Source organism: Sorex fumeus, unplaced genomic scaffold, assembly GCF_029834395.1.
Source record: "Sorex fumeus unplaced genomic scaffold, SorFum_2.1 ptg000037l, whole genome shotgun sequence".
NCBI lineage: Eukaryota > Metazoa > Chordata > Mammalia > Eulipotyphla > Soricidae > Sorex > Sorex fumeus.
This window is the reverse complement of record NW_026606094.1, coordinates 34376586-34391791: the sequence shown is the minus strand read 5'-3', so window position 1 is coordinate 34391791 and position 15206 is coordinate 34376586. Positions and strand designations below refer to the sequence as shown.

Below are 15206 nucleotides of genomic sequence, written 5' to 3'. Positions count from 1 at the left end.
CTCTCAGCTATTCTTGGGTATTAATCTCATATTTTATTATTTTATATCCCCCAGATGAATGCTATCTTTCTATGTCTATCCCTCTCTTTCTGACTCATTTCGCTTAGCATGATACTTTCCATATTGTACCACTTGTATGTAAAGTTCATGACTTCATTTTTTCTAAGAGCCACATAGTACTCCATTGTGTAGATGTACCAAAGTTTCTTTAACCAGTCATCTGTTCTTGGGCACTCAGGTCTCTTCCAGTTTCTGGCTACTGTAAAGAGTGCTGCAATGAACAAACAAGTGCAGATGTCACTTCGGCTACACGTTTTTGCCTCTCTGGGATATATTCCCAGGAGTGGTATCGCTGGGTCAAATGGGAGCTCAATTTCTAATTTTTTGAGGAACGTCCATACTGTTTTCCAGAAGGGCTGAACCAGTGGACATTCCCACCAACAGTGAAGGAGTGTCCCTTTCTCGCCACATCCGCGCCAGCAACGGTTGCTTTTGTTCTTTTGAATGTGGGCCAGTCTCTGAGGTGTGAGATGGTATCTCATTGTGGTTTTGATCTGCATCTCCCTGATGATTAATGATGTAGAGCATTTTCTCATGTGCTTTTTTGCCATTCGGATTTCTTCTTTGAGAAAGTTTCTGTTCATTTCATTGCCCCATTTTTTGATGGGGTTGGATGTTTTCTTCTTGTGGAGTTCAACCAGTATTTTGTATATCCTTGATATCAATCCCTTGTCAGATGTGTATTCGGCGAATATTCTTTCCCATTCTGTAGGCCGTCTTTGTATTTTGGTCACTGTTTCTTTGGAGGTACAGAAGCTTCTTAGTTTAAGATAGTCCCATTTATCTATCTCTGTTTTCACTTGCTCAGCCAGTGGCGTGTCATCTTTGAACATACCATTAGCCTCAATGTCATGGAGGGTTTTGCCAACTTTGTCTTCAATGTATCTTATGGTTTCTGGTCTGATGTTGAGGTCTTTAATCCATTTTGATCTTACCTTTGTACATGGTGTTAGGTAGAGTTCTGAGCCCATTTTTTTGCATGTAGCCGTCCAGTGATGCCAGCACAATTTGTTAAAGAGGCTTTCCTTACTCCACTTCACATTTCTTGCACCTTTATCAAAGATTAGATGATCATATGATTGGGGGGTGATGTCAGTGTATTCAACTCTGTTCCATTGGTCTGTAGTTCTGCCTTTGTTCCAGTACCATGCTGTTTTGATTATTACCGCTTTGTAGTAAAGTTTGAAGTTCGGGAGGTTGATTCCACCCATTTTCTTTTTCCCCAGAATTGCTTTAGCTATTCGTGGGGGTTTATTGTTCCATATAAATTTCAGGAGTGTTTTCTCCATTTCTTTGAAGAACGTCATGGGTATCCTTATAGGGATTGCATTGAATTTGTACAGTGCTTTCGGTAGTATTGCCATTTTGACAATGTTCAGTCTTCCGACCCATGAGCAGGGGATGTCTTTCCATTTCCTCATGTCCTCTTTTATTTCCTGAAGTAGCGTTTTGTAGTTTTCTTTGTACAGGTCCTTTACTTCCTTAGTTAGGCTGATTCCTAGGTACTTGATTTTCTGGGGCACAATTGTGAACGGGATTGATTTTTTCATGTAGCTTTCCTCTCTCTCACTGTTTGCATATAGGAAAGCCATGGACTTTTGGGTATTGATTTTATAACCTGCAACTTTACTATACAAGTCTATTGTTTCTAGGAGTTTTTTGGTGGAGGTTATTGGGTTCTCTAAGTATAGTATCATATCATCTGCGAATAGTGAGAGCTTTATTTCTTCCTTTCCTACCTGAATGCCCTTAATGTCTTTTTCTTGCCTAATTGCTATTGCAAGTACTTCCAGTACTATATTGAACAGCAGTGGAGAGAGTGGGCATCCTTGTCTCGTCCCTGATCTTAGAGGGAAGGCTCTCAGTTTTTCCCCATTGAGGATGATGCTTGCTGTAGGCTTGTGGTAGATGGCTTTAACTATGTTGAGGAAAGTCCCCTCTATGCCCATTTTGGCTAGGGTTTTCATCATAAAGGGGTGCTGGATCTTGTCAAATGCTTTCTCTGCATCTATTGATATGATCATATGCTTTTTATCTTTTCTTTTGTTGATATGATGGATTATGTTGATTGATTTCCGAATGTTGAACCATCCTTGCATCCCTGGGATGAATCCTACTTGGTCATGGTGTATGATCTTTTTGATGAGTAGTTGGATTCTATTTGCTAGTAGTTTGTTGAGGATCTTTGCATCTGTGTTCATCAGGGATATCGGCCTGTAGTTCTCTTTCTTTGTGTTATCTCTGTCTGCTTTTGGTATCAGTGTGATATTTGCTTCATAGAAGCTGTTCGGAAGTGTGTTTGATATTTCAATTTCTTGGAAAAGCTTAAAGAGGATTGGGAGTAAGTCTTCTTTAAAGATTTGGAAGAATTCACTGGTGAATCCATCCGGGCCAGGGCTTTTGTGCTTGGGGAGACTTTTTATTACCATTTCAATTTCCTTGATGGTGATAGGTCTGTTCAGGTATTCCAGGTCTTCTTGGTTCAGCCTTGGGAGTCTGTAGGAGTCTAGGAATTTATCCATTTCCTCGAGGTTTTGATGTTCTGTGGCATAAAGCTTTTCAAAGTACTCCCTGAGGACCCTTTGAATTTCTGTGGTTTCTGTTGTAATGACCCCCTTTTCATTTCTGATTCGGTTTATTAGGGTTTTCTCTCTCCCTTTCTTTGTGAGTTTTGCTAGGGGCTTATCGATTTTGTTAATTTTCTCAAAGAACCAGCTCTTGGTTTCATTGATCTTTCGGATTGTTTTCTGGGTTTCCATCTCGTTAATCTCTGCTCTGAGTTTTATTATTTCCTTCCTCCTGTTAGGGTTGTGCTCCTTTTGTTGGTCCTTCTCCAAGTTCTTAAGCTGTGAGGTTAGTTTATTTATGTGGGCTCGCTCCTCCTTCCTGAGGAATGCTTGTAGAGCTATAAATTTTCCTCTTAAGACTGCTTTTGCTGTGTCCCATAGGTTTTGGTAACTCGTGTCCTCATTTTCATTCGTTTCTAGGAATCTTTTGATTTCCTCTTTAATTTCCTTTCTAAGCCACTCGTTGTTTAATAGCGCACTGTTTAATTTCCATGTGTTTAATTTAGTTTTCTGTTTTTGTGTGTGATTTACTTCTAATTTCAGCGCATTATGGTCTGAGAAGATTGTTGATATAATCTCTATCTTCTTAATTTTATGGAGGCATGTTTTGTGGCTCAGCATGTGGTCTATCTTGGAGAACGTTCCATGTACGCTTGAAAAGAATGTGTATTGAGCTTTTTGTGGATGAAGTGTCCTGTATATATCTACTAAGCCCCTTTCTTCCATTGTTTCCCTCAGATGAAGTATGTCCTTGCTAAGCTTGAGTCTGGTTGATCTATCAAGAGGTGACAAAGCGGTGTTGAGGTCTCCCACTAGTATTGTGTTGCTATCGATGTCTTTTTCCAAATCTATGAGTAATTGTTTTAAGTACTTTGCTGGTCTCTCATTAGGTGCATATACATTTATTATTGTAAGTTCTTCCTGTTGTACAGATCCTTTGGTCAATAGGAAATGGCCTTCACTGTCTCTTATGACCTTCTTCACTCTGAAATCGATGTGGTCTGATATTAGGATAGCTACCCCAGCTTTTTTCTGGGAGCTGTTTGCCTGTAGGATTGTTTTCCAGCCTTTGACTCTGAGTCTGTGTTTGCTTTGACTATTGAGATGCGTTTCTTGCAGGCAGCAGAATGTTGGGTTCAATTTTCTAATCCATCCTGCCACTCTATGTCTTTTAATTGGTGCGTTTAGCCCATTGACATTGAGAGAGATTATTGTTATGGGATTTTGTCCCATTGTTCTGTTGAAATTTGGTGTATTTGAGAGGTCTGTCTTGCCTTAAAGTAGCCCATTTAGTTGTATTTGTAACCATGGTTTTGAGTCTATGAAGTTCCTGAGCTGTTGTTTGTCCGTGAAACTGTGTGTTGTTCCTTCTATTATGAATGAGAGTCTCGCTGGGTAAAGTATTTTTGGAGAAGCATTTATTTCATTGAGTTTTTTCACTATGTCCCACCACTGTTTTCGGGCCCTGAGGGTTTCATCAGAAAAATCAGCAGTGAATTTTAAGGATGCTCCTTTGTAAGAGATTTCTTTCTTCGATCTTGCTGCTTTCAGAATTTTGTCTCTGTCTAAAGTTTTGGTCATTTTGATCAGGATGTGTCTTGGGGTATTTTTATTCGGATTTCTTCTAGCCGGTACCCTTCGGGCCTCCTGGATGTGGTCACAAGTTTTCTTCAGCTCTGGAAACGCTGTAGCAATGATTTCTTTGACAGTTTCTTCTTCATCAAGGTTTTCTTCCCGTCCCTCTGGGACTCCAATAATTCTTATGTTACCCCTCTTGGCTTCATCACGATCTTCTCTTGCCATCTGTTCTCGAACTGTGAGTCTCTTTTCCATTTTCTGCTCTTTTCTGACAAGACTCTGAACTTGATCTTCGAGCTCACTGATTCTGTTCTCAGCCGCTGTTACTCTGCTGCTGAGGCCTTCCACTGAGGTTTTCAATTCGGCTACCAGGTTTTTCAGGTCCGACATTTCCGATTGCATTTTCCTCATTTCTGCCTTCAAATCCTCTTGTCTTTTATTGGCATTGGTTTCCATTGTTTCTTTTAGTTCCCTAAGCATCCTGAGTAGCTCCATTCTGAATTCCTTGTCAGAGAGGTTGTCTATCGCTATAGTACTGTTGGTGTCATCTGGGCTAGCCTCGTGAATAAGAAAGTTTGGTGGACTTTTGCGTTGCTTTACCATTGTGACCAGTGTGGTTTGGTCCGTCACACTCGCTGTTACTGTTCTAGTTGAGTGAGGAGAGGCTGCCAGGAGCCGTCCAGCTTTGTTGCTGCTAGATGCGCCTCTTTACCTTTCTGAGTCTGACCTTCTTCTCAATCAGGCGTTATTCTTTGTTTTATAACTGACATTGAGTGAAACTTTTAGAGGCGTTACTATTTATTACTGAACTTGTATAGCTGTTTTCGAACTGAACTTTTGTTGGAAATGGAGTAGGCGAGTGGGATTTTGTTGAATTGTAGTGGAAGAGGTGAGAAATTTTGTTTGGTATTAGGTAACAAGTTGATGTAAAGGATGAAAGGATGCAGGTCCAAGTTGATTGAAGTGAGTGATATACCTGCGGCCGCGTAAGCGGCCGCCCGCCCGGAAGTAGGCCACGCCCACTTTTAGGCCACGCCCCCTTCTTAGAGGCCACGCCCCTAGATAATCCCAGGCCACTCCCTCCCAGGATCCTGGGATCCGCGCTGTTCTCTGGCAGGGCTCGCTCCGCGGGCCGCGCGTCGGGGTTCAGGGGCGGGGCTCCGCTCGGGTCCTCCGACCCACCTGGATGGGAGGGGCCGGTGTGCTGCCGCGCGGGGCTCCGGCTCTGGACGCGCGCTGGGGCTTGGGCTCGCTGGGGGTCCTCGCTCTCCTCCCTCCCTTCTCCTGCTGGGCTCGCTCGCGGGCCGCGCGTCCGGGTTCAGGGGCGGGGCTCCGCTCGGGTCCTCCGACCCACCTGGATGGGAGGGGCCGGTGTGCTGCCGCGCGGGGCTCCGGCTCTGGACGCGCGCTGGGGCTTGGGCTCGCTGGGGGTCCTCGCTCTCCTCCCTCCCTTCTCCTGCTGGGCTCGCTCGCGGGCCGCGCGTCCGGGTTCAGGGGCGGGGCTCCGCTCGGGTCCTCCGACCCACCTGGATGGGAGGGGCCGGTGTGCTGCCGCGCGGGGCTCCGGCTCTGGACGCGCGCTGGGGCTTGGGCTCGCTGGGGGTCCTCGCTCTCCTCCCTCCCTTCTCCTGCTGGGCTCGCTCGCGGGCCGCGCGTCCGGGTTCAGGGGCGGGGCTCCGCTCGGGTCCTCCGACCCACCTGGATGGGAGGGGCCGGTGTGCTGCCGCGCGGGGCTCCGGCTCTGGACGCGCGCTGGGGCTTGGGCTCGCTGGGGGTCCTCGCTCTCCTCCCTCCCTTCTCCTGCTGGGCTCGCTCGCGGGCCGCGCGTCCGGGTTCAGGGGCGGGGCTCCGCTCGGGTCCTCCGACCCACCTGGATGGGAGGGGCCGGTGTGCTGCCGCGCGGGGCTCCGGCTCTGGACGCGCGCTGGGGCTTGGGCTCGCTGGGGGTCCTCGCTCTCCTCCCTCCCTTCTCCTGCTCAGGAATTTATTCTTAAATATTTTTTTGGTGTTGGTAGTTTACCTTTAATAATTCTATTGATAAGTGGTAAAATGTGGATGACATTTTTTATTTGTAAAACTTTTGTTTTCATCATTATAGTAATTATATTAACCAATATTAATAATATTTAATGTCTTACAAAGCAGAATTTTACTTTAAAAATGCAATTCATGTCATCTCAATAATTTTTCTTCTAAATGAATTTTAAACAGTCTAGGACTTTCACCTGAAAGAATAAACAGGACATTTATTAGCAAAAAAAAAATATGCCAGCAGCTCCCAATTAAATTATATAATCACTGGTCTATTCAGTTTCAAATAAAATTAAAATACACATTGACATACATTGTGAGAAAAAAATTAATACTGGTAAAGTATTGAATGATAATGTGCTGTGTGCTTCTTAAAAATTAAACAATGTTTACAAAATATGTTATTGTCCCTTTAAGCTTCAAATCAACTATGATCTTGGAAATCTTATAATACATATACTCCAAGCAAGAAACCTTGTTCCTAGAGACAACAATGGTTATTCTGATCCTTTTGTTAAAGTCTATCTTCTTCCTGGAAGAGGGTAAGTAAAAACAAATGATGTCCTTTAAATAGTACATACAATAGTTTAAATGATGTCTCATTTTTATTTTCTTATTTCAAAGTTTCTTATTCAAAAATGTTAATGTTTTCCTTAGTTTTTGCCATGTGACATATTTATTTCCAACTAGTAGGTAAAAGGGCATTAAAATTTTGTAGCAAGGCTAACTGGTTCTAGAAGAGCTGTGATCATAATAAAATCTGCTTCCATGAGAGCAAAGCAGTATTTCAATTTGGGAAGTCACTTGTGAGATAACCAATCACTTTGACTATCATCTAAGGAATTGTTTGTGATAGATTTCAATTAGTGTCACATTCCAAAATCTATTCCAAAATGTCTTTCACAAATTGAGTTTTAGTATAAAAATATAATTAATGTCACAATAATTTTTCAATATTTAAATATTGGCAAGTAGCTGTTTATTTTTGTTAAAAATATGTTCTAGTCAGTAGCTTCTTTATGTATGTTTATGTGCATACTTGAAAGCATAAGTAATCAATACTAGGAGACATAATAAAAGAATTTGAGACTGATAATTGATTCTATTTGTGTTGTGCATTTTTTATTTAAATTCAAGAGTGGCATTTGAATATTACAATTTACTCAGAAATGTTCTATTATTATACTTAGTAGAAACAATATAGTGATTCTCCCTTCACATATATATTATTCAGTTTCAATAATTATCACATTTTGGCCATCATATTTTATTTTTACACCCGCTTCCTTCAAGTAGATTTTTTTAAGTAGAAAGATCTACTTTATTGTAGGGTTTTGCTCCAAATATTTTAATGTATATTTTTTAAATGCAAGGATTTTTTTTAATGTGACAAAAATTATTTTAAAATTTTAATGATTTCTTAATTTTCCCACCATATCAAAATGTTTTGTCTCTGGTTTGAAGACCTAAGTAAAATATGTAGAACATCTTACCTGTCAAAAATAAACTACTATACATATTCTTTTCAAGTGCACTTGAACAGATATATGCTAAGATTGACTATCCTTTGACCCAAAAATTAAACCTCAACAGGTTATTCAGAAAGTGTTACATGACAGTTGTTTATTAATTTGAACAAAATTTGAATTAGTTACACAATGCACTTTGATCTCCATTTACTAATTATATTACCATGAGCATATCACCAGTTTCTGAAATTCAGGTTTCTTGTTGATATTGAGAGCCAAGTTACATAGAGACATAATTTTCAATTTGTCAGGCTAGTCACATTAGATATTACTCAAAAAATATATCAAAATCAGTTTATAGACTTTAATTTCTCTGCCTCAAATAATTTCATTATGAAAAGAGTATTGTTGGTTTTAGTGTTCTTGTTTTATTTTGTTGGATTTAATTTATAAAGACTATCAATAAGCTACATAGCTTCAGAAGTTTTGTTTCATGTTAATTATTGTATGGTATTATATAATAGTTATAACTTTGATTTTTTTAAACCTTATTTTATTAAACCTGATTTTTTAAAAAATGACTGCAACAGCAAATTGATAACTTTATTTTGCCGTTGAATTGGGGTGATTATATTATATTTATGACCAGTTTATGAGACAGTAAGGAATCATGGTCAGGATGAATTTGATTGCCATTTGATAGAGTGAATTAAAAATAAAGCATTCCTTTTATTTTCTACCTCTATTAAATAATCTGGAGTATAATACTTTACTGTATTTGGGAGTACCTATCTTGCTTTTGATAGCTTTTTTTTCAATTAGGAAATTTTACTTGAATAGCCATAAAAGCCAGGCAGGCAACATGAATTAATCCACTCATTCTCAGGTGAAGAACAAGAAAGAATGGGGAATTAAATGAAATGAAAACTGATTTTTCCACTTCAAACTATCCTTGTGCCCTTTGTCAGACCAACTATGCATGCTAGATTGGATTTCACCAAACATAGTTAAATTGCTACTCTTAATTCCTAATTCTTCACTAAGTATTGCAGTGGACACTAATCTTGGTATTTTCACATGTTTGAAATTTTATTTTCACTTCATTTCTAATACTATTTTCTTCTTTGTGTCCTCTGTGTTATGGTATATTATTACTCTAATTTTTACTCTAATTATTATTCTATTTATTATTACTCTATTTTCTTCTTCTATTCCTAACTTTTTTATTTCTGTCTTTTCTACTTTCCTGCTATATCCTTCACTCTCGCTCTTGGATTCAATGCAGTCAAGTCATGGTTGTCCAGAATGCAAGGTAGAGTTGGTTCTCTTTTAGTGTCAAGCTATACTGTAATATCTAGAGATCTGTATTTTACCTTTTTTGTGTTTGTACCTAAAATTAAATTTGGGCTAATAATTTCTTTTCCTCTACATATGATATCCACTGAACTGAATTAATAGCAAGTTTTCTGACCACAATGGTACTAAATAAGTTTAGCAGATGTCTGTACTAGAACATAGTAGAGTAGAAAAATACCAAAACATAGCAAAGTAGGCTACAGTTTTTTCTTTTAACTGATAAAAATCTATTTTTAGCCTCTCATATGAGCATTGCAACTAGCACAGTGGTAGGGCATTTGCCTTGCACACAGCCAGCCTGGCCATCCCGGGTCTGATTCCTCCGCCCCTCTCGGAGAGCCCAGCAAGGTAACTAGAGTATCTCGCACACACAACAAAGCCTGGCAAGCTACCTGTGACGTATTCAATATGCCAAACACAGTAACAACAAATCTCAAAATGGAGATGTTACACGCTGGAGCAAATCGATGAACAACGGGAGGACAGTGATAGTGACAGTGACATCTTTTATTGCAATTTTTAAAATCTAGAGTCACTTTTCAAAAGGAATTAATGATTTTCTGTTAGTAGGTTAATGATGTCTGTTAGTAGGCATATGTCACATTTCAAGGACAGTAGTTGCCTGGTCATCTTCTTTCTCTCAGATGTGATATTCTGTGAGAGAATTGTTTTTACTTTTGTTTTGCTTTTGTGTGCCACACCTAATGATTCTCAGAACTTCCTATTAGCTTTGTACCCAGGGATCACTCTTGGTAGGCTCCTGAGGACCATGTGGGGTGCTAAGGATCAAATTCAGGCCAACTGTTTGCAAAGCAAGTGCCCTGTCTATACTATCTCACCAGCCACTGTCTCAAAATTTTATACAAACTATAATGCCTTAGCATTCAGGTTCCCCAGGTTCAATCCCCAGCGCCACACTGGATCCCCAACATGGTCCCACAACTTGGTAGGGATTCCCCAAGAACCAAGCCTAGACCAAGCCAAACATCACTGGGTGTGCCCCAACCACCCAAGAAAAAAAAGATGTTACAATATAACTGCTCTAGTCTCATGGCAACACAGTGAATCCTCACTTGTTAGCCAATATGGTACATAGGAAACTCTGATATAGATCATGTGCTGTATCATTTCCTATCAGCTAAGGCTATCAACATATAGCCACATGCAATTCTAGGCACATTTCATTGTACTATAAATGATATCTTCTCTTTTGGGGAAGGTAAAATGTTTACTAACAGCAACAAGGTGATGAGAGTTTTTATACCACTCAGAATATTGATAGTATAAGATTTGTTCAATGACTATGACACTAAAATTTCATTTCCTTACTAATCCTGACAAACTGTTGTCCAAAGAAGATTGCTTCTGATTTTTAAAAGAGATAATTATTTAAGCATTTCAAAGAAGAGGTTAATTCCCTCAGCCTTCCTATGGTCCAGAGTTTTTAATGACCTTGAAGCCATGTAATTATAGCAAACAGTAAATTTCGACACTGACAAAGTTTGCTAGTTGTGATTGAACAACAGAGGCAGCCATTCAGTTTCTCAGAGGTACATGTGAATTCAGCTCTTTTTCAGGAGTTAGTGTCAGGTCCCAGAAGTTCAACCCTGGCATTGCAGGGCCTACTGGCTGGATGGGGCCTTGGTAGGCCCCTGGCACTGCTGGGCACAGAAAGCAGCAAATCTGTGGACTAGAGCACAGCCATCCTATCTGTTGAGCAAGGTTGAATATTTCCAGGGGCATCAGTTGGGAGGATTTTCTAACTCACACCTTTAAAAAGCCTTGTACTATCACTTTAGATTAGACGTTATGACTTTTTTTCAGGAACTTCTCTTCTTTTATCCAGGGAGACTGGGCGCAGGGGAATTTTCATTATGATATAGATGGACAGTATTAAATTTAGAACAAGCAATGTTTCTTACACATGAGTTTGGGAAGTCTGGGATGGCAATTTAGAAGATCTAAATATAGCTTCATTGTCATATCTGCTTTCTCTCTTTGACAGCTCTTAGTAGGAGGAGGAATTATAATGACAAAATATTCTTACTGCCATGCAAAGCTGTAGAGGCCATGAGTAAGGTCCTTAAGACCTTGGGTTTGACTTTTAGTTGTTTCACTAGTACCTGTGAGAGTTCTCAAATTAGCTCCGATTTTGCTCAATAATAATCGTGATAGCTACTTCTAGGAATTGGGCTTAATACATGGACTAACTAGTGAATCAAAAGAAGTATAATGTCGCCACATTATACGCTCTCAATAAATGGAAGTTGCTATTATTGCTAGTAAAATGTTTAATAAACTTTTGGTAGCCAATTATCTACAAGATAGAGATATAGAATGCTTGCTATTAGATCATATCAGTTATTTGATAATATATTAAAAAACAGATATTTCATTAATAAAAACATAATATGCCCATAATGCTTAAATGTTTAAATGATTTGTTAAATAACTGATATGATCTAATAGCAAGCATTCTATATCTCTATCTTGTAGATAATTGGCTCAAAATGTAAATGAGCATATCTGAGGGAACTCATTGTCTTATTTTTTATTTTTTTTAATTTTATTTTATCACACTGTCAGGCAAAGTGCAAATTTTCCCCTTAATGAGATTATACTCAATGAAAGAAATTTTAGCTATCACGATACGTGGAAGTCCTATCCTAGATTGAAGGCCACTGTCTTTTATTTGTGTAGATTTTTTAAAAGTGATACAACTTGTTTTAAAAATTCAGTGAATCAATGATTATTCAGCACAGACTCAGTCAGACACTGTGCCAGGTGCTGAGTTAATGCTGAGAATATAATCACAATATGACCTCAAGAAACACAGAACAGGTCCAAACCACATTATTACATAGTAAAAGGAAATTTATAAAATTGGATATGGTCTATTCTAATTTCTAAATTAAAGAAAGCATCCTCCAAGGAGCAATTTTGAAAATTATTGTGTCTTTATTGAACTCATATTTTTAATAAAAGGATATTTGTAAATATAAGTATATAAATATCTAATAAAGGAAGCCAAATAAAATAAAGACATTCAATATTTTAGATAATATTTTCAAAATTAAAAGGAATCATCATATACTATTCTTTTTTCAAAATTTCCTTTGAAATTTTAAAGATGTGCTCAGTTATTTCAGGATCAAATAACTGAATTTCAAATATCTTTTACTATCTTAAAGGCATGTTGACTTAGGAGAAAATTATTGTTTAATAACAAATAATGTGAAAAAAGTAAATAAATTAATATTTTAGGAAGAATAAAGGCTATATATAAATATTATGTATAATCCCTATGTCTCTTCTTGATTAGTTGACTTTCTACTTTTCTAATTGAAAATAATTTTATTATTATTAGATACAACCTAATTGTTCTAATATAATGTCATTATCATAATCTTCCCAAGAGGGAATATAGTATGTTACCCTGAGAGAAGAAAAACAAAAATGACCTTCACATTTTTTTTTCTCAACCTGAATGGTACTCACTTTCAAGAGTTCTCTCATTTACCTATCTTCAACTTGATAATCCACAAAGTTTGAGATGGTTATGGAATTGTGGAGAATTTTCAGTTGTGTAATGTGGAAACATTTTGGGAATTCTTTTAATTTTTTTAGTCCAGAAGAGTTATACCAGGACAGGATAGTTATTAAAAAAGTATTATTGAGGAAAATGCCTGTGTGACTATTTCCATGTGTCAGAAAATTCAAATGCAATGGATTTCAGAGGATTTCTGTGCTATTAGTACAGGTCTACCAGGGCTAGTAAAGTCAGGCTCAGGAGTAAGATGTGTTGATATTGCGATTAATCCTAAAGACAATGAATATTTTAATTATGGAAATAATTGGAAAATCAAACTCATTCATAAGATGGAGACACTCATCAAATGAACATCTAATTTTTTCAATTAATATAGGCTATTTCTAAATAAAAATAAGTATACATACACATGTTCATATGTATATATAGTTGCTCTTAGTTATTTTAAAATGCTCTTTTGATTATGGCTTTCATAATTTCCCTAAGAAACTACAAAACTTACTTGTGTAATATTTGACTATTGGATGACTAAAGTGAACTGAATATATATTAATTTTATTATATATTAAATTAATGTAAAAATGAGGATAAGGAACTTTAGTAAAGAAGATAAACCAGACCTCAAGGTAATAAAGATTGTAATTAAGAAAACTGATATATTAAAAGCGATAGCACAGCGGTAGGGCGTTTGTCTTGCATGTGGCCGGCGTGGCTGACCCAGGTTTGATTCCTCCACCCCTCTCGGAGAGCCTGGCAAGCTACGAAAGTATCTCACCCGCATGGCATAGCCTGGCAAGCTACCCGTGACACATTCTATATGCCAAACACAGTAACAACCAGTCTCACAATGGAGATGTTACTGGGCCCGCTCAAGCAAATCGATGAACAATGGGAGGACAGTGCTACAGTGCGTATTATGAGCCTAAAAATTTGTTAATCATTTATAACATGTTTAAAAATAAGCAATAATGGGGCCAGAGCAATAGTTCACGGATAAGATGCTTGTCTCACATGTAACTTCTCTGAGCATCCAAAGGAGTGATCCCTGAACCCAGTACCAGGAGCAAGATCTGAGCACTGCTGGGTATGCACCATCTCCCCACTGCACCCCCCCAAAAAAATTAACAAGAAATTTCTGTGTTTGAAGTCTGATCCAATGAGTTATGCAACCTTGCCAACACATGTAAATACCTTAATTTCTCTGGGATTTTCTGTAATTATTAAATAGAATACTTAATGATACCTATTATTTTCCCTGAAGATTAAAAAAATTATCATAAGAGTTAGAACTTAGGGTTATGTTCTGGGAGGAAGTAATCATTTAATAAAAATTAGCTGTTATTGTTTTAATGAACGTAAAGTACTTAATAAGTATTTTAATAGCATGAATCAAATATATAATGATATATCAGTATAATAAAGAGAATTTTGCAAGGATCAGCAATAGTGGAGTAGATTTCTAGTATTGAGTTAGCACTCAATACTCTCTAATAAATGTATATAGATAAAATAGTTAAATATACATTTGAAAATTATATTTATAGATCAAGAAAAGATGGTGTCTAAGAAATCTTTTGAATATGATTAATTATGAAGAGTACGTATAACTGCAGCTAATCTTTTGTAAAATACAAAATATAGCATGATTTTCTTGTTATAAACTTATGCATCCAATTTTCATAATTCAAAAAATATGACAACATACTAATGATTATTTTATCATGAATCTTAAGAGTTGATATGATTTTCTAATGCTTTTAGCATCTAATAACTAAGCCTAAAACAAACAGAAACTTTAAAACTCATAATAACTTGTTTTTCTTCTAAGAATACCTCTTTGGTATCCTTGTAAATTTGAAAATTTGCTATAAACTTCAAGGTAGTCACATATATCTATTCTATGTCATCATTTAAAGCATCAAAGAGTATAAAATATAAGGAAACATGGTTTACAAAAATAATTTTGTATTTTTGTTACAAAACACTTCAAGCATTTAAATTATATAAAATACCTACATGTTCTTGCCATTCAGTTCTGCCAAATTTCGACACTGCTATATTGCTTTTTGATTATTTTAAAAATAAAATCATTTTTGGGGACTTGACAGATAGATAACTCAATGAGCAGGTTTTATATTCTGTATGCAGGAGGCCCAGGAACTTACCCATGGGACTTCATGGTTTTCTGAGCACCTGATAAGCAGAGATAGGAATAGCCTCTGACCACCAGTGGCTGTGCCCTCCAACCCCAAAAATAACATTTTACATGTGCCCTTCTAATTTTCTGAAACCATTCCTTTGTTTTCTGGGTGTTTGTGTATGTAAATTTAAACTTCATTATATAAAGTTCATTACATGCAATTGCTACTTTATCTCAAAATATATGTAGAGATTTATTTTTTCTGCCAGCAGTCTACAATCTGTAAGAGTCCCTTTTCTTTACAGGATTGCATCTGTAATTCCCTCAAATTACTTGCAGTTTATCTTGAATAAAAAAATAGCCAAATCATGCTTTTATTAATATTATTCAAATTGATTACAAGTGCAAAGGGCGCTTTGTTTTAACACTGGATTAATTTTGCAGTGACTGAAATG

General features: G+C 37.5%; 1 protein-coding gene across 4 annotated transcripts in view; it reads left to right on the top strand.

Annotated features, from left to right (window-relative positions):
• PCLO (piccolo presynaptic cytomatrix protein) overlaps positions 1 to 15206 on the top strand; it is a 382693-nt gene that overhangs the window by 281366 nt on the left and 86121 nt on the right. For all 4 annotated transcript variants that reach the window (XM_056118261.1, XM_056118260.1, XM_056118262.1 and 1 more), the window contains exons 15-16: positions 6654 to 6778; positions 8991 to 9017. In XM_056118261.1, coding sequence (XP_055974236.1) covers positions 6654 to 6778; positions 8991 to 9017 — 152 coding nt within the window. The remainder of the gene's footprint in view (positions 1 to 6653; positions 6779 to 8990; positions 9018 to 15206) is intronic.